Here is a 23,319-nt window from a genome sequence, read left to right on the forward strand (position 1 = left end):
GTGAATTTCTTATGGCCCTGGGGAATCTTATCTTCAAGATCAAAGCAGGCTTATAATACCATGTTCGAGTGTAGCCTGTGCAAGAAAGAAATGGGGAGCAGGGACTGCACACTTATCTGTATTGGGGGGGGGCAAACAACTTAACAAAGCTCACTCTGCTCATGTCCCCTTGCAAGAAGTCAGTCGCATCCCACACCTAGCTAAGGAAGCTATGATCTGTAGGCATTTGCCCAGCCAAAAAGTCAGATGCCTGTCTTCCAAGGATGGGTGGAGAAGCAGAGACACGTGGAAGTCTAAGCCACATTCAGTAGTCTACAAACAGGAAGGAGACATTTATTTTACAGGCTTAAAAAATCGTTTTTATTTCTCAAGATATAACAATGGCTAGCTTTGCTGGTTCATTAGTATCTTCTGCCAATGGACCTCATTTGTAACACATGATGTATTCATTTTGTAAACTGTAGCATATCATCTTGTCATTGTAGAAGACTCAGCCAGAGGCCAACAACTGAGGAATTAGAGCAAAGAAACATCTTAAAACGTGAGTATGTGTCGGTATAGCATGATCCCTCAGGTGATCAATAACAAGGTGCCCCAGAGACAACCCATCCATCAGGAGGGAAACATGATTCACAACTGACTGGAATGGCCCATGGATGTCATATATATTCATAGACGTTTACATATTTAAAAAAAAGAATTTCTTGGTTTTCATATTTCATTTTATGACTTTAAGCCTGATATTCCCTAAAGTGGAGTCCTGGCCATAGCAATTATTTCTGAGAAAAATGAAATTTATCCCATGTGTTCTTTTGCCCAAATATTAAAGCAAATGCTCTAGTCTACTTTCAAATAACTGCCAAAGAAAGAATCCACAAGAAAATCAATCAAACATTCCTATATTGTTATGAATAATACAGCTTGTTGCTAGGTTGGACAAAAGTCCCAGTTTAAAATGATGGTTAGAGGGATTTCTCAAGGCATTTCATTTTTCCATTGTTGTGATAGCTCTTCTTCTTTCTTGAATTCTTTGTGGTTTCTTGAGCCTTAAAGACTTCTCCATTCATTTCCCACTTGATTTTTCCATTCTGACTTCTGGTGGTAAAGTGTGGGAGATCCCACTAGAAACGCAGTTTGTCCTACCGTTCTCAGGGAGGCCGCTAGCCTCAGTGAGTGAAAAAGCAAGCCGAGCTGTACTCCTAGAGCTTAGCCTAGTTCCAGAGGAGCTTTTTAGTGTATGAAATGCCAAAAGACAGGGACGATCAGCTCTCGGGGCAGACTGCAGTAGTAGTGAGCCATTGGCATGGGGACATCCTTTTCAACCAAGCCGGCAGAGTACAGTCAGCCTGCTGGATGACCCCATGCTTTAACATGAGTTATTATCTTCTGTAAAGGGAAAAAAAAAGATTTTTGTAGCATGTTTATAGGGCTTTTGCCGTAACTGAAACAACCCAACAATGAGCATTTACCAGTGCAAGGAGGACCAACCACCCAGTCTGTAGCATGTCTCCCCTGCTGTGCCTTTTCTGGCTATTTGTGAGTATAAGTGGAATAGCACCCATCAAAGTGCCTGCTAATATGCAGAAATGCCACTTGGAAAGACAAAGAGGTGATAGCTATAGCCTAAGCATTTTTACCTGAGCAACATCTAATGTTGACATGAAAACAAAACCCTAAGGTGTCAAAAGTGTTGAGGAGTTCCCAGGACATACTCGCTAAGTTCAAGTTTAAGCTCTAGGAGAAAAGCAAGCTCCTACAAGTACAGAGGGTATGTCTTCTTGGATGTCTGATGAAATACTTCGAAAAGAAGGCCTTGCAAGTTCTGGTAACCCTGTCCTTTGGGACTGGTGTGCCAAGCCACACTGGAGTTTAGTTATTTGAGGAACTCTTTCATGGATCCGGAAATTTATTGCATGTTGATCTTAAGTGCTGTATTGGCTTCTGCACCCTCTGTTTTCCTGGAGGTTCGGGAAAGAGTGAAGCCCCAAAGTCAACTTCAGACTTGACTCCAGCCCTCTTTACTTCCTTCTAAGTTCATGTTGATTCTGGACACTGGAGGTCCTATTTCCAGTCTAGAGAGGCTGCTAACTGGCTCCTGATCTCCTGACATGGGCCAAGGGAAGCAGGCTGAGCTGGGGGCGGTGGCGGGTTGGGAGATAGGTGGGTAGTGTTCTTTCCAGTGAGCATCGCAGGGACTTAGCCCACAAACACTTCATTCATTCCCCTTCTGCATTCCTCCATACTTTTTCCTCTTTTGGCTTGTTTATTTCATCTCAAGGTTTTGTTCAAAGGCAGCAGCAGTATCAAAATAAAGACACCAGAAAACTATCTGTGACACAGTATGATTTTTAAGGTCACATCGGCCATCTCTTGGGGCCTAGGAAACCGATTGAAAGCATAAAGTATTCAATAGTTCTCTAATCGAAACCCACCGCCCCTTTAGTAACTGTGACTGAGATGACAGGAAATGCCAGTAGCTGTTCTGTGAGGACATGGGACAAACTTGATGTCTTAGATCCATGTCCCTTATACCCCACATTTCTTTAACTGCATTTATATTGTGTAACATATAAACTATATAATATGTATAAGTACATATTATGTTATATAACATATAAACTATATTTGTACTTGATTATTCGTTTTCAAACCAGTCCCTTAAAATCGAGAACATACGTAGAGGTATCTTTTCCTGCCTCTGGCTGATCAGGAAAAGGGATATGGACAGGACATCTTTTCCATACGGAGCCTGAGAAAGGATGCAAAGCTCCTGTGTGCAGCTGTGTCTTTCCAGCTGTGTTTTCCATCCAGAGAGAGGGGTGGTGGTGGAAATGACCCAGGCCACTGGGTTCTGAATCTTTTTCTTCAACAATTAACTATGAAAATTTTTAAATATATAAAAAAAATTGAAGGAATTTTATGGACAGCAACTAACTAACCATGTGTCTGCCATCTACATTCTACTATTGACATCTTTATCATATACTACCCATCCATTGACTTATGTTCACTAACATATGAATATATATATATGTATGTTTCAAAAGTTTACAAATGTATTTTCGTTCGTTGAAAATACATCCGTGGGGCCAGTGAGATGGCTCAGCAGGTTAAGACTCTGGCACCAAGTCTGACGACTTGAGTACAATCCCCAGGCCCCACATGAATCTACATGAATCCACTTCTACAAATTTTCTTCTCTCCACATGCGTGCTGTGGCAGTGTGCTAGTGAACACAAATAAATAAATAAATAAATAAATAAATAAATAAATAAATAAATAAATAAATAAATAGATAGATAAATAGATGGATAAATAAATAGATAGATGATAGATAGATAGATAGATAGATAGATGATAGATAGATAGATAGATAGATAGATAGATAGATAGATAGATAGATATAGATGTTTAAGAGCTAAAACAGAACAAAAACCCACTCACATGGAAACGTGTCAAGCAGCAAACAGATAAAGGAAACCAGGAAGAACATGTGGGGTGAGGCCCAGGTCATTGCACACAAATCGATGGTTCAGGAGTGCACTTCTGTTCTGGTCGCTGTTCTTGCTCTTTTCCCTCTTCTCTCCTTCACACCATACTGGGGCCACCCTGGCTAGGCAGTCAGGTTTCTGCAGTGCCCGCTGCCTTGAAAGCACATGTATTGATGGAGTGTTTATTCAGACGCTTCCCTGTGGCTGTCTGAAGTGACGCCCTTCCGCTCTGATGCAAGACACTGACCAAGAGTCCTGTCACGTCCTTCATGAAAACCCTTCAGTCCACCCCAGTGCCCCAAACAGTTTACGTTGTATTGTACAGTCAGTCCTCTAATTAATCAAAAAGTGAAGGGGGATGTACCCTAAATGCACATCTCGGTGAATATTTAAGTACCAATATCAAGATGTCCCCTTGTCCCTGTGCCACTCTGCAAAGACTCAGAGGCTACGCCATGGCAGCTCCCCTCCATCCCTCATCCTCTTTAAAAGTATCACTTCAAAAATGGGAAATGTTAAAGGCCAGTTAGTTCCTAGTGTCAGGGAAGAGTTCCCAGATAGTAAAACCCTGTTTACTTAAGCTTCCTAATCCGCTCTTCCTTTCTTAAACGTCACTGTCACTTTGTTGTACGACATCCTTAAAAGGGTAAAACTAATATTCCCTTTAAAGAAATGACATTTTACATAAGTAGTGAAAAACCTTTGGCTTTTTTTTTTTTTTTTTTTTTGGCTTTGAAAATGCCTTTAAGAAATGAAGCATAGGGCTTGGGCAGCTGGAGAGGTGGCTTAGCAGTCGAGGGCACTGGCTGCTCTTGCAGAAGACCTGGGTTCAATTCCCATCATTCACATGTCGGTTCACAACCATCTGCAGCTTCAGGTCCAGGACATCCAGTGCCCTCTCCTGACCTCCGTGGACACCAAGCACACACGGTGTGAAAACAGAAGTGAAGGGAAAACACTCATAAGATAAAATAAATAAATTTCATTTTTTAAAAAAGTAGCTTTAAAAAACAAAGAAAGAAAAAGTGAAGCATGGTAGGCATATAGGAAGAAGTGACTAAAATTATACTTAAGGATTATATTATTTCCTATTGTTTCATCACAGTTCTTGCCTTGTAAAGCTCTGATTTGAATTACATTACCAACAAGTTTGGAATTTGTGTAATATGTATAATAGACCGTTCACAAGCTTCGTTCAATTCACATTAAGTAATTGGCCCTTTGGATACACTTTAACGGTGTAGAAAGACATGTTTCTGTGAAGCAGTCACCCAAGCTTACGGTTCATTCATAATAAAAAAAAAAAATCCAAGTTATAACCAAATCCATGTGATGCAGGAACTTGAAGTGTCTCTTGACTGAGGGTGATTTCAGTTTGTGTCACTATATATAACTACACGGATCATCCTCTTCACATGGAAAATAGAAAATGTATTTCAGAAGAAAACAGAAAATTCATTATGTCCAGAGAAGAAAAAACAAAACATGTATAGAGAATACAGCCTGCTCAATAAGCAAATACCTGTAGGTTCTGCATATACTCAAGACTAACTTTTTACTCTTGAAGCCAGTAACCTTAGTGGAGAAAAGTCCATTTGAATTTTTATAATAAATACAGTTTGGAGTTAGGGGAATTGCTCAGTCAGTAAAGTGCTTGCATGAGGACCCAGGTTCTATCCCCAGCACCCCCTTAAAAAGCTGGATGTGACGGGGCACACTTAACCGTGTCAGTGCTGGTGAGGCAGAGACAGCTGGGTTCCTGGGGCTCTATGGTGTCTGGCCAGACACCACAGCCTCGTCATTACCCCTCAGGTCCTAGTGAGAAACACTGTCTTAAAAACCAAGGTGGGTAGCCCCAGATGATGACAGTCAAGGTCCTCTGACCTCTGACCTATACTATATTATACTATACTATATATAGAGAGAGAGATTAAAAAATAAAACTTTTTCATAAAAGAGAATTTTTCTGAAGACTTAGTTGATTCTGAAGACTTCACTAGACTCTTTAGAATATAAGTATTGTACATATCCTGCTCTGAAGTAAAACCAATGCCTTACTTAACGCAGATGAGATACAGGAAGAAACAGACAGAAGCTTTGCAAATAGGCATCCCATAAATCCTGAAGGCTGTCTGTTTCTTTAAGAATTCTGAACTTTTTTTTTGTTTCAATCCCATCTGTTGGACTGCATGAAATTGCACTACTTGATGAAGCACCAGAGAAAAAGACGACTTTGGAAAGTTAAACTCACAAGAAAATAAATAATTTCCACCCACAGTACATCTTGACCCCATTCAGAACATTGGTTTAAAAGCCAAGTCCCAAGGAATGCTTACATTTTGCTTCTATGGAAACATAGGAAGACAAGTCAAATATTTTGGTTGGGTTTGAATGGAAGTCAGCAGCTTGGACGTGCATGGGATGGTTCTAATTTGTTCTTTTAATGTGCCTTGGAGTTTTCACATGAAGATCAGATCCAGAAGTAGATTTTTATCTGAATTCTGGTAGATTGTGTTTCTAAGACCATGAGGTGGTCAGCAATCGTATGGGCATAGAACAAGAAATCAGGAAGCAATGAGGTTTAAAATCAGTGAAGAAAATCAGCCAGTTCCATAAAGAAGAATCCTTGCATACATGCACATGTATTACATGTGTATGACCACTCTTTCTGCAGAATCCTTTGGTACATTTCTAAGGTGATGGCTTCTCAGCATATGCCAGAGCTGGGCATATGTTCCTGATAGACTTTTCTTATCACACGATCATCACTAATAACTGTACTTATGCCTTCCTCCCCTAATAAACAGAAAAGAACGAAGAAGAGGAGCAAGAAGCAAAAATGGAACTGAAACGGAGACTCAGCCGGAAGGTGATGATGTTATGACTGCTATTGAGCATGTGTGTTGTGTGATACAGTTTATTTTGTTAGCTACAAACCCGCTCTTTACATGTGACTGGGATGTTTAGGGATGAGCGCTCCTATTAGGTCATAGTATGATCCACGGCATTCAAATCAATAATACATAAAAATCAGTTATTTTTCTCTTTGCATGCTATGTTCATTTTGAAAAAAAAATAACAGTGTGTACATTGCATTTACTGATTATGACAATGTGTATTTTAATTTTCAAAGGTTTAAATACAAGAAGGAAAATGACATATGCAAATCTTCCATTTAGAGAGCCAACATTAGCATTTTAGTATATTTTTATGTCTTTCATGAGATTTAAAAAGACTCACAGTTTCCATTTAGTCTTGGAAATACTAAATAAGTATTTTGTGATTATTAATGGTCTGTCACTGTTCTGCAGCAGACCTGGGTAACTAATTCATGGAGTGAATTTGACCACAGTGTTTCCCAAATTGACAAATGGCTTATCTCTAGAACTCAGGCCATTGTTTCCACTTACTTAACAAAAACACAAACCTGATTCCAAGGCCATGACTTTCTGTTTCTGTGTTAAAAAATAATAGCCTTTGGAAAAATTAAGGATGATCAGAATTTATATTTCATTATGAATCTAAAGATATATCTTCCATACCTGGAAGAGAGCAGGATGACTAACCTATGACCCCATAGTCGAGCATGTGGCCTGACTCACATTGTTGAGGGCTGGCTGGAGTGCTCACAGCAAAAAGCATTCCAAGGTAGGTCTGGGTTTCTTTCACATATAGGATTATTCCAGCCTTATTCTTGGTGCTTGTAAATCAAAGACACCCCCAGGGCTAGCCACATTAGATATGATGATAAATTTGAATGGGACAGAGGATTCATGAAGGAATCCCCAAAAGCAGACATATCAGAAAGATTGCAAGGACTGTTCTCCAGGAAGCCTCCTTCATCTGCCTGTCAGCTGTTCTGGCTGTGGGTGGACAATGCAGGACCTGTGTCCTTCTCCCCAGGAAGGCCACACTGGAGCTCCGCCCTTCTTTGAGGCACTTCTGCTGAGAACACCGCATCTCTACATATATGCCAGGAAAGCCAGAAGCAGACACTCCTCTCCACTTTTCTAGGAGTTTCAGAGTTTCTGTCTCAGTCTGTCAGCCACCACGATAACCATCCTCGAGCTGTATTGCTGGTGGGCCTTTGCCACCGTGCGTTCCTGTGTCAGAGATGCCAGGCAAGCCTTAGTCTGAGCGCCAGGCATGTTGTGGGGAATCGCACAATACAGACGGTTGCCAAAGGCTGACCTAGCTAGCAGTGATGATTTTCTGGTCTGGAAATGAGGGCATGCTGCTTTCTAGGTCTCATTACAAATTCCCAAGATGCCGTTGCTTTTCTTTTAATACCTGAAAGTGACCTTAACTTTGAAGTGTTCCAGACAGAAAACTTGCCGCCTAGAGGCTATACACGTGTAACTGAACTCTGCCTTTCCCTCCTACCCTCCTGCAGCTCAGCCTAAGACCTTCTGTGGCAGAGCTACAAGCCCGAAGGATCTTGCGATTTAATGAGTATGTAGAGGTCACGGATTCTCCCGACTATGACCGCCGGGCCGACAAGCCCTGGGCCAGGTTGACACCTGCAGACAAGGCAAGTATCTCAGTGACCTTTTGTGTTTCCAAAACCTGCATACTCCTGCTCGCCCATCCTAGCATCTTTCTCCCTCTGAAAGTCTAAACACTTACCTGGCCATGCGGCATGATAGCAATACAGTCCTTTCAACTGGACTTCAGAGAAAGCTCGCCCTTAGTTGCTTTGTAGCCTGTCCTCATTCAAGCGTAGTTGAGTTCATTCATAAGACTAAGTGAGTAAACTCGGAATGAAAGAGGGGCGTCCAAATGAAGTCTGTTTCTTTAATTTGGGGAGGAGTTTCTTTTATTATTATTTTAAAATGTTTTTATTATTATTTATGTAATTTGGTATTTTGCCTGTATATATGTCTGTATGAAGGTGTTTTGGTATCCTGGAACTGGAGTTATAGACAGTTGTGAGCTGCCTTGTGGGTGCTGGGAATTGAACCCAGGTCCTCTGGAAGGGCAGCCAGTGCTCGTAAACCATTGAGTCATCTCTCTAGCCCAAGGGGAGTGGGAGGAAATTTTTAACAATTTTTAACTTGAAGGAAGGAGCCAAAACGCAGGGAAGGTAAAGTCTACACAAAGAAGAGTTCAAGCAGGACATAATCATTAGAGCAACAGGCCAACGTTTAGTGGACAGCAAGAGGAGACCATGGAGGGTGGGATGGTCAGCATAGGCTGCAACAGGCACCAAGGGAGGAGGCTGTGGACAGATGCCTCCCTGTACAAGCAGCTTGTCAAAGGCATACAGGAAATAGTTTCCACTTCTGTGAGCTGCTGGTCTTCTGCCCATCTTCTCTTGGCTTATAGGATTTCTGTTGATTCATAGGGGTTCTTCATGGATTCATGTTTATATAAGTTGAAAATAAGCACACGCCTTCTTCCATTTGAGGACATTACAGCTCTGTTTATGGGACTTTTTGGTGAAAAGAGATGCCTTAATACAGTTGAGTGTAGTCAGACTCTTTCCTTTCTGTGTTCTAATTTGGTTTTGGGGTTTTTTAGCTCTTCATGGTCCAGAAGGAAGGCTCAGCAGGTAAAACCACTTGCTTTGCAAGCCTCATGACCTAAGCTCCATCCCCAGGACCCCTATGGTGGAAGGAGAGAAATGTCTTCCACACGTGTTCTGACACAAAGGGCCCTGCACACACACACACACACACACACACACACACACACACACACACACACACACACACAGTAAATAAGTGTGTTTTAAAAGTCTAACCCTCGAGTATGAGATGTGTCATTAGATGTGGAGAATTAATTGCATTTTTGTTATAAAAATTTTGTTATGAAGCTCTATCTTAAAAAAAATGACTCATTCTCTAAGGCTTCTTTTACTGAATATTATTTTAAACTGTATTAGCAAATTGAATTACTTCAGATTACCTTAGTACTGTGGATTCAGACCTCAAGCCAGGTGGACAGTAAGCTTATGGGTCCAATGCTCAGCCTACATTCCGACCCACCCCATCCCAGCTCCAACTCGAAGTCTCCTTTGGTGTCCTCTCTGGTTTGGTAGCTCAGTACAGCTTTGCATTGGGATGTTCCATTTGGTCTCCCCCATCTTCCATATCTCACCTGCTTTTGAAAATGACTGCTCATATTCACCAGATTTAATGCAAGTGTCCTCAAGTCAAAGACATTTTCAATGTCTGCTTTCCTTTTCTGGGCTCCCTCTCTTTATTTCGCCCCCTACCTCCCCAGCCCCGCCAAGAAGTTTCTTTCTGCTCTCTTAGCAGCCATTCAATACATTTAAGGTAATTTTTAATGCCATGTTTATCATTTTAATTGTTCTTCAATGGATTAATCAAGGGTTAATCAAGGCACCTAGTGTATCATATTGCAAGAAATGGATTTCTTCTGGTCACTTTCTTTTCAGCTGTGGGCTTTCATCTCTCTCACCTCATTCAGTGACTTTCTAGTTGATACTGCTGCAGCCATGTCCCCATGCAGCAAACTACCCTCAGCATAGTGATGAAGAACAGAGTTCCATAGATCTTACAGATTTCATAGGTTGGAATATATTCAAGGATTATTTGGGCAACTCTGCTTTCCATGAGGTTGGCTAAGTTTACTCAGTGTCACCCACCTGGTGACTGGACTACTCTGAGAGGTCCAGGATCGACTTTCCAGTGTGTCTTGAATCTTGGTTGCCATGCTCAGAGGTGGAGCTCAGCTGGACTGCCCACAGAACTTCCTACACATGGCCTCTTTAGTGTGAGTCATCAGACCTCTTCCCTAAGCTAGCTTCCCTCACAGCAGATATCTGTCCCCAGAGAGCACAGCAAAAGCTCCTTGGCCTTTTCCAATCATCTTTAGAAGTCTGTTGTGGGATATTTGTACACTGTGTGAAGATGTATCTTCTGTGATTGGTGTGATAAAAAGCTGAACAGCCAATAGCTAGGCAGGAGGTATAGGTGGGATTTCTGGGGAAAGAAAGGAAGAGGAAGAGGAGGAATCTAGTCACATGAGAGATGCCAGGAGACACGGAGAGGAAACAGGAGGTGCAAGATGTAAGAGAAGTAACCCCATGTGGCAGAAAGTAGATTAATATAGGTGGGTTGATTTAAGTTATGAAAGCTAGTTAGGAGCAAGCCTAAACTATAGGCTAAGCTTTCATAATTAATAAGAAGTCTCCATGTCGTTATTTGTGAGCTGAAGCCCAAAGGAAAAGCTGACTACAGAAGTCACTCAAACTGTATGTCTGCATTGTTCTGTTGGTTCCAGGTGAGTCCTAAGGCCAGCTTAGAACCCAGGGAAGAGGGGCGGAAAGCTCTCCCTCTCGTTAGGAGAGCAGTGAGGTCAGATTGTATAGCCTGAAGGTAATATTCTAGCCATCTTAGAAAAGTATGATTTGCCACATCTATTACCAGCCACCTCATTATTTAAATGCCAACCTTTAGACGGGCCAGATAAACAGTAAAATCCTCCACTGTGCAGGAGTGACATTCTACATAACTAACCACCCTTCTATGCAAATTCAATTTCCATCCCCCGGAAGAGTCCTTCCTTGACTTGGTTCTGTTCATAGGAGGCCAAGCTCAGCCACCTCAGCTATGATGGGCAGAGATTTTTTTTTTTTTTTTGGTGTGGTTTTTTTGTTTTTTTGTTTTGTTTGTTTGTTTTGTTTTTGTTTTTGGAGAACATTTTGAACTGAGACAAAGATAGGCTTTTGACCTTGGGCTTGTTCGACGTAGGGGAGTTAGGCCTGGTCAGGTTTTCTTCTGCAAGCATGGTTTCTGTTCTGGAGTACTCTGAAGACATAGGAGTTTCACATCTCCCTTGAACGTGACCCCTGAGCCCCAGGGCAGAGCCAGAGTCCCTCCTGATTTACAGGGGTGACTCGCTTTCCCTCATGGAAATCTCGTACATTTATCCCGAGATGTAATTAAGGTCTAAAAGACAAAATGTTCAGGGCTGTGTTTTTATTGTGTCTGTGTTCCCTATGAGAAGAGTGTGTTTTCTGAAAGTAAGAATTTGTTTTAGACAGGAAAAAAAATGTATACTTTTAAAGGTAGAATGTAGAAAAATCCCAAAACAGAACATGCTGTTTATGTGTAGTATGTTTTGTACATGCAAGTGCTCTGTTTGTGTATAGTGTGATTTGGGCATGCAAGTGGTGGGTGTTTGTTGTCAAGTAGATGAATATCCAGACTCACAAACAGAAAGAATCAATAAATGGGACTTAGATCAGTGCAGGCATTTTTATAAATGTCTAAAAATACTATTTTCTGTAGCCCTACAGAGTGAGTTCCAGGAAAGGTGCAAAGCTACACAGAGAAACCCTGTCTTGAAAAACCAAAAAAAAAAAAAAAAAAAAAATACTATTTTCTACATAACACTGAGAAAAAAATTTCACACCGCTGTTTTAAGATGAATATACAGGGGATAGGTAGATGGCTCTGTAGAGAAAGTATGCTCAGCAAGCATAAAAACCACAGTTTGGATCCTAGAGCCGCATGGGAGGAAGCTGAGTGTGTCATTCATACCAGTAATCCCAGCACCAAGGGGCAGAATTCGGTGGATCCTGGGATGCCAAGCAGACAGTCTAACTGAAACAGTGAGTTCTGGATTCATTGAGATATGCTGGTTCAAAAAATAATGTGGAAAGTGATCAAGGAAGACCTCCAATGTCAACATTGGGTTTCTATGGGTGTCCAATGAGTGCACATGGGCGTGCACATGCCGCAGACCCCACACACACACATGAAGTAGGCATAAAGAAATATGGCCCACATACTCAAAGCATTTTATTTAAGGATGAAAATAGCATGCTAATTGTCATTATAACAAAAAGTTATTGTGGGGTTTTTTTTATTACATTTACCTTAAAATACTTCATAACGCCTATTGGTCAGATTCTAAATAATATATTTGATTCAGTAAGTTAATTGATATAAAAAATTCATTAAGTATGATTTAAATGTTGTGTTAAGAATTAGGTTATGAGGAGGCTGGAGAGATGGCTCAGAGTTAAGAGCACTGGCTGTTCTTCCAGAGGACCAGGGTTTAATTCTCAGCATCCACATGGCAGCTCACAACTGTCTGTAACTCCTGTTCCAGATGATCCAACACCCTCACATGGGACATAAATGTAGATAAAACACCAACAATCAGAAAATTAAAACAAAATAAAAATAAATTTAAAAGAAGAATTAGGTTAGGGGGCCAGCAGGATGGCTCAGTGAGTAAATCCATTTTTCCCCAAGCCTGACAACCTGAGTTTGGTCTCTGGAACACACATGATGAAAAGAGGTTTTCCTCTGACTTCCACATCCATGGAGTGGTATATGCAGCACCCTACACAAACACACAGACATGCACACATATGCAAAAATAATAAATGTAGCTTTAAATTAGTTTTATTTTTTAACTAGGCAATGGTGGCATACCAGCACTTGGGAGGCAGAGGCAGACGGAGCTCTGTGAGTTCAAGACCAGCCCGGTCTACAGAGCGAGTCAGGCAGGATAGGCCCCAAAAGCTACACAGAGACCCTGTCTCAAAAAAACAAAAAAAAAATTAGTTTTATTTTTCAAATTTTGATCTCTATACCCCACTTTAAAAAAAAAAAAAACTAATGATAGTCAAAATTGCAGAAAGCTTACGTTACTTTTTAAAGAATATTAAATTCAAGTATTATTTAGAACCCCAAAATAATTGCACTCCATGGTGACACAGTTGGACTAAAATTTAAACTACCGATGAGGATTTCAGCCTAAAAATTTCTAGTTAGCTGCTAAAGATGTCTAGTATTGACAAGGACGCCATTGTGCAAGTTGTGAAGGGCCTTGTCACCAAGGACTAGGGAGGGCCCTGGGGAAGGCATGGTGTGCTGGCTGGGGGAACTGCCCACTCCTGGGAGGTCCTGGCAGGGTGCTCAAAGATGTACTGAGAGGAGGTATAAATATATGTTTTGAGAAAAAAATTTTCTAGTGAACCAGAATACAGACTGTTTCCTGGTGATACATGGATTCTGCCTTGTTTATTACAACTCTTAACAATATCCTCCAAGGGGCATGAAGATGAAAACCTCCTTGCCAGGAACACACTGTCTAGCCAGCTCCTTGGGAAGACTATGATTTGAATTCTCTGTAGAATGTCATGAGTTGGCTCACAGGATGCACATTCCACTCCCCATGACATTGAGCTTAATGAATCAGCCAGCAATCCACTCCTTGATACCAGCATTTTAGCAAAGAAATAAACAAAAGATAGTGAATGGAAGCTCTAGCTAATTCTTCACTCACAACCCATGCTGTCACGTGTGAGATGGCTGCAAGAGCCGTATTTCCGACAAATTGCCTGTTGGTTCTTGCCAAGAAGTGCCCCTGCACTGACCAGGGCTGATCAGATGGGGAATGAATGTGGTTACTCGCCATTAGCCAAACTTAAACTTAGTTTTAGTCATTTTTGTGTCCTGTGTTTAATTTCCATGATACCAAACACCACTCTCCATGTGGTCTCAGTGCAAACCCCTGGCATGTGGGGTTGTCGTTGCCTCCGTTTTCTTAGAAATTAAATGCAACTGAATGGTTTCCCTGAGGTGGTCCAACCCAGCACCACTGGCTCCAATCCCACTGCCTTAGCCCATCTGTCTTATCTTTCAACAAAACCAGCCCCAGTTACATGTAGATAGAGAGTTATTAGGCCTAAAATCTAGTCTCATCTGAAAGAAAAAAAAAAAAAAGTAAGAACAAAAGCTATGTTTATACCCTGTGTACCTGATCAATATAAAAGGTTTCCTTTTTCTTCCTTTGAACCCCAAAGAACTCTTCCTTTTTACCTAAAGTAGTAACTGTTAGACTAAAAGTCGGCCCTTATTGAGTGGATTTTGAAAGTGAGTACTGTCCCCATAATCAGACAAGTATGTCTTCCCCACAGTGTCACACTTCTCACCATATCATTACATACAACTGACTTGTCACTTCTAAATGCAAACCAGCACACACGTGGAAATGAGGTCATCTGGATTAGCGGGGCCCCAAAGCCCATTTTATTGGATGTATGTATGTAAGACTTGTAGGCTTATGGGTGGCTCCATCACAATCACTTAAGGCACATTTGATATCCAGTAGATCGTAAGACCCCTCTGGCCTCTGTGTCAACTTCGAATACTGTTTAGGTTATCAACTGCCTTGTAGCGAACTAGCCCAAAGCTATTGGCTTAAATTAGTTATAGGTATATATAGCATTTACAAGTTTGTGAGGGAGGAATTCTGGAACGTATCAACCCAGGGGTTTATTTCCAGGCCCACATGGCATTGGTGAGATGTTGGGCCTGGAGAACCCACTTCCAAAGCAGTTTCTTCATGAGTGTGTGCATGCTCTCCTGTCCCTTGACCTCTGTCTACAAGGCGTCGCGTCCTCCGAAGTCTTTCTTGGTGCTGGGGCCTCTCATCCTACAGCCTGCTCAGGGCAATCGGGTGTGTTTCATGTGACAGCTGGCTTCTGAGTAGCAAATGTTCCTGGGCCAGGGACAAGCTCACTTTCGACTGGCGTAGTAACATGACACCTTACTGTGTTTCCTTGGGCAAAGTGGTGACATGGTTTCCCCAGAGTCAAAACGGAAGCAAGGCACCACATCATCAGAAGGCAGTGACAACATGGCAGTGCAGAGGAGAAAATTGTATGTGCCCATGAGTGTCTATCTGGCTTGTATGTGAGGGGATATGGGCACTAGAGGGTTATAAGTCTTATTAATATAAATATTGTGTGGAGTGGGGGGCACAGTTTGTAGTTGTAGTGATTTATAAACTCCATGTCCCAAGTGTTTCTCTCTGAATGTTTTTCCTGGATTTTGCCAGACTCTTCCACTGGTAGCCAGCCCTCTATTACCAGTAAATCCTTCATCTTATTTATAGTCAACTCTCCTTCAGCACTGTCCTCTTGCATTCCAGTGAATTTTCTGTGATAAAAATGAAAGAGTTGTTAGTCACAAGCCCACAAGCCCAAATAATGTATCCTTTTAAAACTTAGTGATATTTTATTGGTAATGCTACAGTATTCAGCACATTTTTAAAAATACACTTTGAACTAATATTCTTAATTGTAGAATTTTCATTCCTATTTTCCAAGTGGGAAGATTATCTGGCTTTCTGTTACTGTAAAAAAAAAAAAATACCCAGAACAGTTAACTTATAGACAAAGTTTGATTCACAGTTCTGGATACAAGGGTCTAAGTAATGAAGGTCTAAGGAATGGGTTTCATATGGTTGGAGTGGGGAGCACATGGTGAGTTAAGCCATTTATATTCTGAGTCAAAAGAGCAAAGAGAAGGTAGGCCACAGTCCCACAGTCTCTTCAGGGGCATGCCCCGAATGACCTCATAAGTCCCTCATAAGGTCTCACCTCTCAAGTGTTCACAGCACCTCTAATAATACCTCCCTGGACAATGGGTCTTGCTACATGGACCTCCAGAGGGCAATCATCCAACCACAGCAGTAGGAAAGCTGTAGGGGGAAGTTCCTCCATGAACATCATACTGCCCTGGGAAACATAGCCAAGACCAACACCCATGGCTTCTGAGTCTAGATAACGTGCTTCACACAGCCTCTGCTGAAACCTTTTGTGGGAAGAAGAAAGTTTCAATGAACACAGAGATGGAATTCTGTGCCCCTGTTCACATTGAAACACTTCTTTCCAAGGAGGAACGTTTTTCTAGATCTTTATTCGAGCAACTGTCCAGCTCCTGGATCCAGTGCCAGTTGTTACTATGACCAAAACCAAGTGTCCACGTTGTCATGTCTTGTGAAACATACTGCATTACTGTGTCATGGGGAACTCAGGCTCACAAACAGGCCTCTGCTTTGGCACTTCCAAAAGTTAGTAATAAGAATTATGACTATTGTTCATAGGTTCCCCCAAAGAGACTTCCAGACCTAAAGAATATATCTGGGGAGAGGAGACAGTCTGTGACAACAGAGTTTAATTATCGCATTAAAATATACTTAGGAAGGGAAGCCTGTGACCTTCAGAGTGATGGTTAATGATGGGAGAGAGCCATAAAGAGGTCTCGGGGATTTCTCCTATCTTTTCCCTTTTCCCGAAGTTCATTGACTTCCAGCCGCACAGTAGATTCTCCTATCTTTCTGGGAAGGCACTTCCTGGGGTTTATTTTGACATTCTGTGTTTATCCGGAGCCAGTCCCTTAGATGTCATAAGGGTGTTTTATTTCTACTTTTCCTTTTATGTGAAGGAAAGCATTCTTTGTGTAAAAAATAGAAAGTTCTGTGTTTGGTCTGAATAGTGCAATCTACATAGAGCTTAAAAATTTTTTTAGTACTTTTTATATGAGTGAAATACCCTTTGTAGAAAAAAAAGTAGGAAATAAAAATAAGGCAAAAATTGAAACTAAACCCATGCATAATCCTGCCACTGTCTGTTAACAGACAGCCAAAGTTAGCATTTGGAGGGGTGTTTCAGCTTTCCAGTCTGCATGCATAAGCATTTTGTTGTACATGGCATGGTTTCTGTGTTCCTTAAATAAGGCCTCCTATTTGATGTTTCTCTGAGTGGCTTTAAATGCTGTGCTGAATTTTCAGCCGTTTGTCTAAACTTTCAACATGAAAAAATAAATAGCAACTGCCTGCTTGGTATATTGCTATGGCAGTGAGTCAAAGCTCTGTCGCTGTGGCGGGCGGGCAGGCGGGCGGGCTTCAATGTAAAACTTTCCTAGGAACAGGATATGGATGCTCTGAAAAACCCCCTGCCATGTAGTCATCAGAGGGTGGGGAAACATTCTGTATGACACACATTCTGTACCCTACTGCCGCCATCCCCACCAAGGAAGGACACTCTCAGGGAGACCACGCTTGCTTCAGATTGCCTTTTGCATGACTATCCGTCCTCTGAAATGCTTGTGACTCAAGGTGTTGATGGGTTAGGAGTACTTCTAGAATTTGGGATATTTGCAAGGGTGTCATGAAATGAGATAGCTGAAGGATGAGGGCCCTGTCCACACACAAAATGCATTTATAGGACCAGGAGTCTAGCTCGGTGGTAGAGTGCTTGGCTAGTATGCGTGAGGCCTGGGTTCAGTCCCCAGCCCAGCTCTAAAAGAATTCATCCACGTTCCTAAACATTGCACACACATCTCCTGAAGATCATTTTACACATTTTTATCATACTTCCATGTTGCAACCATCGCAGGAGGTCAGGTATGGAATTTTCCACTTGTGGCTCACATTAATACTCAGAATATTTCAGATTTTGAAGATCTTCTCATTTCGGATTTTTCTATCAGGGGTGCTCAGACTGTAACATATTCCATTTATTAAATCTGAATCTGAGATAAATTAGTAATTCTTTCCTCTTCCCAAAATATTATGTCACAGAAGAATATATCTGCCTCGTGGATGCTGTATATATTAGGAAGATATGTGACCTAAATTCTGTTTCATTTTCTCCTGTTTAGGCAGCAATAAGGAAAGAACTCAATGAATTCAAAAGCACAGAAATGGAAGTTCATGAAGAGAGTCGACAGTTTACAAGGTAGGTAGACAAGATCCAGGCTTGCAGATTGAGAATACTCAACACGGTAAATTTCATGGCGGGTGTACTGCGTAGTAATTTAATTTTTTAATGTGGTTTGGCAGAAAATCACCTAATGAAGGTTTCTGCTTCCCTCGCGTTTGTCTTTCTTTGTTCTTTTGGTAAGCTAGAGTCCGGGTGGCAGATTTAAGGATATGGCTGGATGAGATTATCAGTGTCTAGACCTTCCTGGTTGGCTCAGCTGTCTTTAAAGAGCACCTAAACTAATCTCACTGAAAAAAGAAAATTCTACAGTGAGGTCTTAATTTTTTTCTTTCATTGAGGTGCAGATCACTCTGAAGGGCCATGTTATGGTTGTCTTTTCAGTTTCCTTTTTGGGCCAAAAAACATCTGCTCTGAAATTGATGTCGTAAGTTCTGTGCCCCAAACAGGTACTAGTGGCAGGCAGTGCAGGAACATATGCATTACTTCTGGCTCACCGGATAAGACTTGGGGTAGAAACTGTATTCTTCAGGAGCTAGATCTTATCATGGGAATCAAGTTTGGATTGGCTCCCCAAGTCACGACTGTGACAACCAACAATCCCTGGGGTAGTCAACCTGTCAAGAAGGAAGCCTTCCTTTGACTCACAGATTCAGAGATTCGGGCGGGGGGGAGGCATGTTTGCTTGTTTCTACTGCTTTGGGGCTCATGATAAAGCTACACATCACAGTGGCTGCACGTGGGAACTCTGTTCATTCCTGCTGTGGCCCCAGGAATGAGAATAAGGAAGAGGAAGAGATGTGGGCCCCATCCCCCTTTCAGGCAAGCTCCCAGGGACTGCAAAGTCTCACACTAGGCCCCACCCTTAAAGCTTACAGCATTCCCAGTGGAGGCAGGCTGAGAATGAGGACTTTAGCACATGGGCACCTAAGATCCAAGCTTTCACAACCGATTTGATGGTTTTTCTTCCCGCTACCCTTTGGTTTTACAAAGGACAGAAACTAAAAGGGGGTCCCGACTGCTCCCGTGGTCTAATTTCCAGATGTAACAGCTGTTGTATTTATTTACATCTCATACACTTAGGAGCTTTGCTTTATAGAACAGATGTATTCCTAAAGTTTTGCACAGGAATTAAATTTTGAGAATCCAAATCGAGGAACTGAGGTGATAAGAGGACTTTCCACACAAGCATGAGGGTCTGAGTTTGGATCTTCAGCACCCATGCAAATAGCCTGGCATGACCACATCAGCCTCTAACCGCGGTGCTGTGGGGGCAGACACAGGAGGATCTTTGGGGCTTGCTATCTGCTAGCTTACGTGGTGGGGAGGTGTAGGACCAGGAGATGCAGACTCGAGCTCCAGATTCAGTGAGAAATCCTGTCTCCTCTGACCTCAGCCAACACTTGCACATACATGTGCACAAACTCATATAGCAACACACACACACACACACACACACACACACACACACACACACACACACACACACACAATTGGATTGATTAAAAAAAAATTCCAGGACAAATGAATGCATGAAGACAAGATTCTCTGTCTTTCAGAACGCAAACACTGATGCATTGCCCTCATCTAGAGACAGCCTCAGTAGAGCAGCCAAGTACTGTGCTCCTAGCCATTCAGTGGTTCCCAGTGGTCAAGGTGCAGTTTTATATAGGGAAACTTGTCACACGGCAAAGGAAATTCAGGTAAAACTTCATTATTTCATAGCAAGTACTTCGTGAGAAGTGTGTGGTGGGCCCCTGTTACCACAGCCGTTCCTCATGTAGAAAGGTCTGGTGTGGCAAAGAGACTACCTTCGTCTTAGGATGGTTCTTCTTCATGTGGCCCTCCTTGTTTGCATTTGCCAATATATGTCCTGAATGTATCATTGATCTCTGTTGGAGGGCTCTCCAATAGCAGTCTACTCTTGGATCTATAACATGCTGGACCTATACCCTCCCTGCCACAGCTGGAGTCAGGAAAAGTTCATGTTAAAATGGGACACCTCAAGTTTTACTTCTCTTGGAGAGTTGATTATAAAAAGGAGACAGGGTATTCCTGATGACACAGAACTGGCTGGGGATGTCAGAAAACTGGGGAGATGGTGTATGTCTGTGTAGCTGAGTCTTGACCCCTGAACTCTCCTGTCTCCACTCATCCCATCCAGTCATTCAAGTCAGTTTTCCCTCTACAAAACTTTCCTCTAACTTGTAAGAGCTGGTGCCTTTATCCCCATCTGACAGCATGAGGCGAGAATCAATTACAGCAGAAAACAAGCAAGAAAACATGCATTTTTGTAATTCTAATTTTGTAGTTTGAGTTAGTGAAATTTAATTAAATTTTGTAGTTCTAATTCTCTGAGTAGTATTTATGCTAGAAGGCTTCCTTTCGGTTGGCTTCTCTAAGCAAATTCAGTAAACTTAGCCATAGGGAGATGTCAGGGCCATTTCCTTTTCAGGCTTTTATATACAAAATGATGTATTTTAATTAGGCATTTAAATAGTGCAAAAGTTTATCAATAAAAATGCATCCCCTCCATAGTTTTCACCCTCGTCTTGACTCTCACAGGGAAGAGCTAATTAAAGGTTGAGGTATATACTTCTAGGCATTATTTTCCCTGTACATTTACAAATATGTCCATATATAATATACTTGCATGTACAACCTACGTCTACACACCCTCTCATTCACATACAGCACATAGAAAGTCTCTCTTTCTCTGTGGTATATATGGACGGCTCTCATCTCCATGACTGTGGTGTCCCATGAGTAATGTGCCACACGCTAAAGAACAGGTACTGCAGGCTGTTGAGGATGCTTCGGCTTTTCACTGTCAACACTAAGTCCTTGATGTCCTGTTTATGTCAGTATTTCTGTGGTTGCCCCACTGACTGCATTTCCTGGATCACTGGATTCGTGTATTGTATAACTTTTCCAAGATTCTTCTCTGTCGTCTTCCAGAAAGGGCCGTTAGTTTATTGACCCGCAGTTAGTGAGGATGCTGGACACTCAGTCACCCTCACAGTTGGGTGGACAAGTAGTTTCAAGGTTCCTGTTCTACCATAGAAACACTAGTACACACTGACTGATTTCCCTATGGTTGGGCAGCTTCCCTCATCTTTATTGACACTTTTTTTATTGTTTGACTTTCATATTCAAACCTTCATAAATGTTCTGTTGGATTGCCTGTGTGTTTTTATGTGGATTAGTAAAATCCGAGCTATTAGTGCCCAGTAGTTCTCCCAAACTGCTGCTAGCCTTTTATCTTTTCTCACCATTGTTTGTGTAATATTTGCACGCTGAAATCTTTCTATGTTTCTTTTTTTATTTTATTGTTGTTGTTGTTATTTTTCTGTGCTTTATGGAAGACAACCAAGAATGTAAAACCATGGTTTTCAGCTGTTTTTACCCTTACAGCGTTAATCCACTAGGCGCTTCTTTCTGTGGATGATTCAAAAGCGCACACGAACTTGGCTTTTGTAAATCAGAGCTCGGTTGTCTTTGTGCCTTGTATTGCCCTCTAGATGTGAATCACCCTTCTGGTATATCCACGGGTGTGGGTTCCATAGTATGTCCTAAGGAGCTTTGACTGTCCCTGCCTTGGCTAGTGACACTCTTGAATTAAGACTGGTAGTTCATTTTTCTTTTTGATGGGATTTTTTTTCTTTTTTTAAATATTAATTATAACAGCTTGGCCATTAGCTCAGGCTTATTACTGACTAGCTCTTATATCTAAATTAACCCATAACTCTTATTTATTTTTACCCGTGTGGCTTGGTACCTTTTCTCAGTTCTGCCTTCACATCTTGTTTCCTCTATGTCTGGCTGGCAACTCCTGATTCAACCTTCTTCTTCCAGGATTTTTTTTTTCACCTCCAAATGTCTATTGGCTATTTACTCTCTGAAGAAATTTGGGCTAGACTTGTGTTTTATTAAATAATTTGTTGATATGTTATTGTTTAACTAAATGCTAATAGATGCAGGTTAGGCAAGTTTTGAGGTGGTAACAGCTCATGTTGTGGAGATAAACTTAAAAACTCTTTTGCCAGTTGATGGTAGTACATGCCTTTAATCCCAGCACTGGGGAGTGCAGGCAGATCTCTGTGAGTTCAAGGCTAGCCTAGTCTACAGAGCAATTTCCAGGACAGCCAAAGCCACACAGAGAAAACCTGTCTCAAAAAAAAAAAGTGTTTTTTTTTTTTTTTGTATTGATTAACACTCTTTAAGCTATCATTCAGATAAGGAAAAAATTAAATATTTCTGCTACCAAAATAAACACACCTTGTTCAAGTAGTCTTTAAGAGTTGGCAGTAAAACAAATGTCTACTGCTATTTTTCCATTAATTTATATAGCATCATTAGAATTGCATTCCAGCAGGGAAATAGTTTTGGCTTTGGAGATATAAAAATCATGCTATGATTTTTTCATGCTGGTGTCAGTATTTCTTTTAAGAAGAAAAAGTTGTAATAGACACTACTGTTTCTAGTCAAAATAATGCAAAACTATGGCCATGCGTTTCGCTTAGCGAAGTGCTCCTTTCAAAGACTGAATGTTCTCAGCACGTGCCCCCATCATGGGGCGTAAACACTGTGAAGCATTACCCATCCTTTTAAATGCAGCCTAGATGCATGGCAGCAATCCTTTCTTCTAGTCAGTGCCAGGCTTGATCTCCCACATCAAGCAAGCCTTCCTATCAGACCCTAAACCTCTGAGACCTGCGCAGAGTCAAGGTAGCTCATATTGAAGACAGCTCTGTTCCCTACTTGGCACCTGTTACACACACACACACACACACACACACACACACACACACACACACACACACACACACACACACCACAGCAGTCCAGCCATCTCTCTCAGGATCTTTTTAAAGACACCCAAAAGGCTGATGCTCCTGCTTATCTCTGGGGAAGAGTCCTGGTAGCTGGGGCAGACCTAGGACAGAGACTCTTTGCCACAGAGCCCTCCGAACCTTTTGAATTTCTGTGACAGGGGAATGTTTCACCAAGTCAACAACAGGTATTTAAAAGAGACACTGAAGGGATCCAACTCCTGAGACCCTGTTTCAATAAATGAGGATTTCCAACCTTGAGCTTCATTTTGAATTATGTGCTGGCATTTATATCGTGAATACTTTTAGCACTGCAGGAAGACACTTCTTTGACTGCCATCACAGGATATCTTCTGGGGTGTGTGTGTGTGTGTGTGTGTGTGTGTGTGTGTGTGTGTGTGTGTGTTGATGGATTGTGTTGATCTGATCTCTCATGTAATCATCCTGGTTATCCCAGGATTTTTCCAGAGAGCTTTTTGGAATTGAAACACAAGCTAGGGCC

The 23,319-nt window shown here is 41.6% G+C and overlaps 1 protein-coding gene across 13 annotated transcripts in view; it reads left to right on the forward strand.

The window, feature by feature from the left end:
• The window catches only part of Phactr2 (phosphatase and actin regulator 2), a 270,721-nt gene that overhangs the window by 236,644 nt on the left and 10,758 nt on the right, over positions 1–23,319 (forward strand). For 8 of the 13 annotated variants that reach the window (XM_076552728.1, XM_076552733.1, XM_076552738.1 and 5 more), the window contains 4 exons: positions 465–541; positions 6,299–6,360; positions 7,885–8,026; positions 17,931–18,003. In XM_076552728.1, coding sequence (XP_076408843.1) covers positions 465–541; positions 6,299–6,360; positions 7,885–8,026; positions 17,931–18,003 — 354 coding nt within the window. The remainder of the gene's footprint in view (positions 1–464; positions 542–6,298; positions 6,361–7,884; positions 8,027–17,930; positions 18,004–23,319) is intronic. The other 5 variants (XM_076552729.1, XM_076552740.1, XM_076552736.1 and 2 more) reach the window with 1 other exon arrangement.

The sequence above is a fragment of the Peromyscus maniculatus genome, chromosome 16 (assembly GCF_049852395.1).
Source record: "Peromyscus maniculatus bairdii isolate BWxNUB_F1_BW_parent chromosome 16, HU_Pman_BW_mat_3.1, whole genome shotgun sequence".
Classification (NCBI taxonomy): Eukaryota; Metazoa; Chordata; class Mammalia; order Rodentia; family Cricetidae; genus Peromyscus; species Peromyscus maniculatus.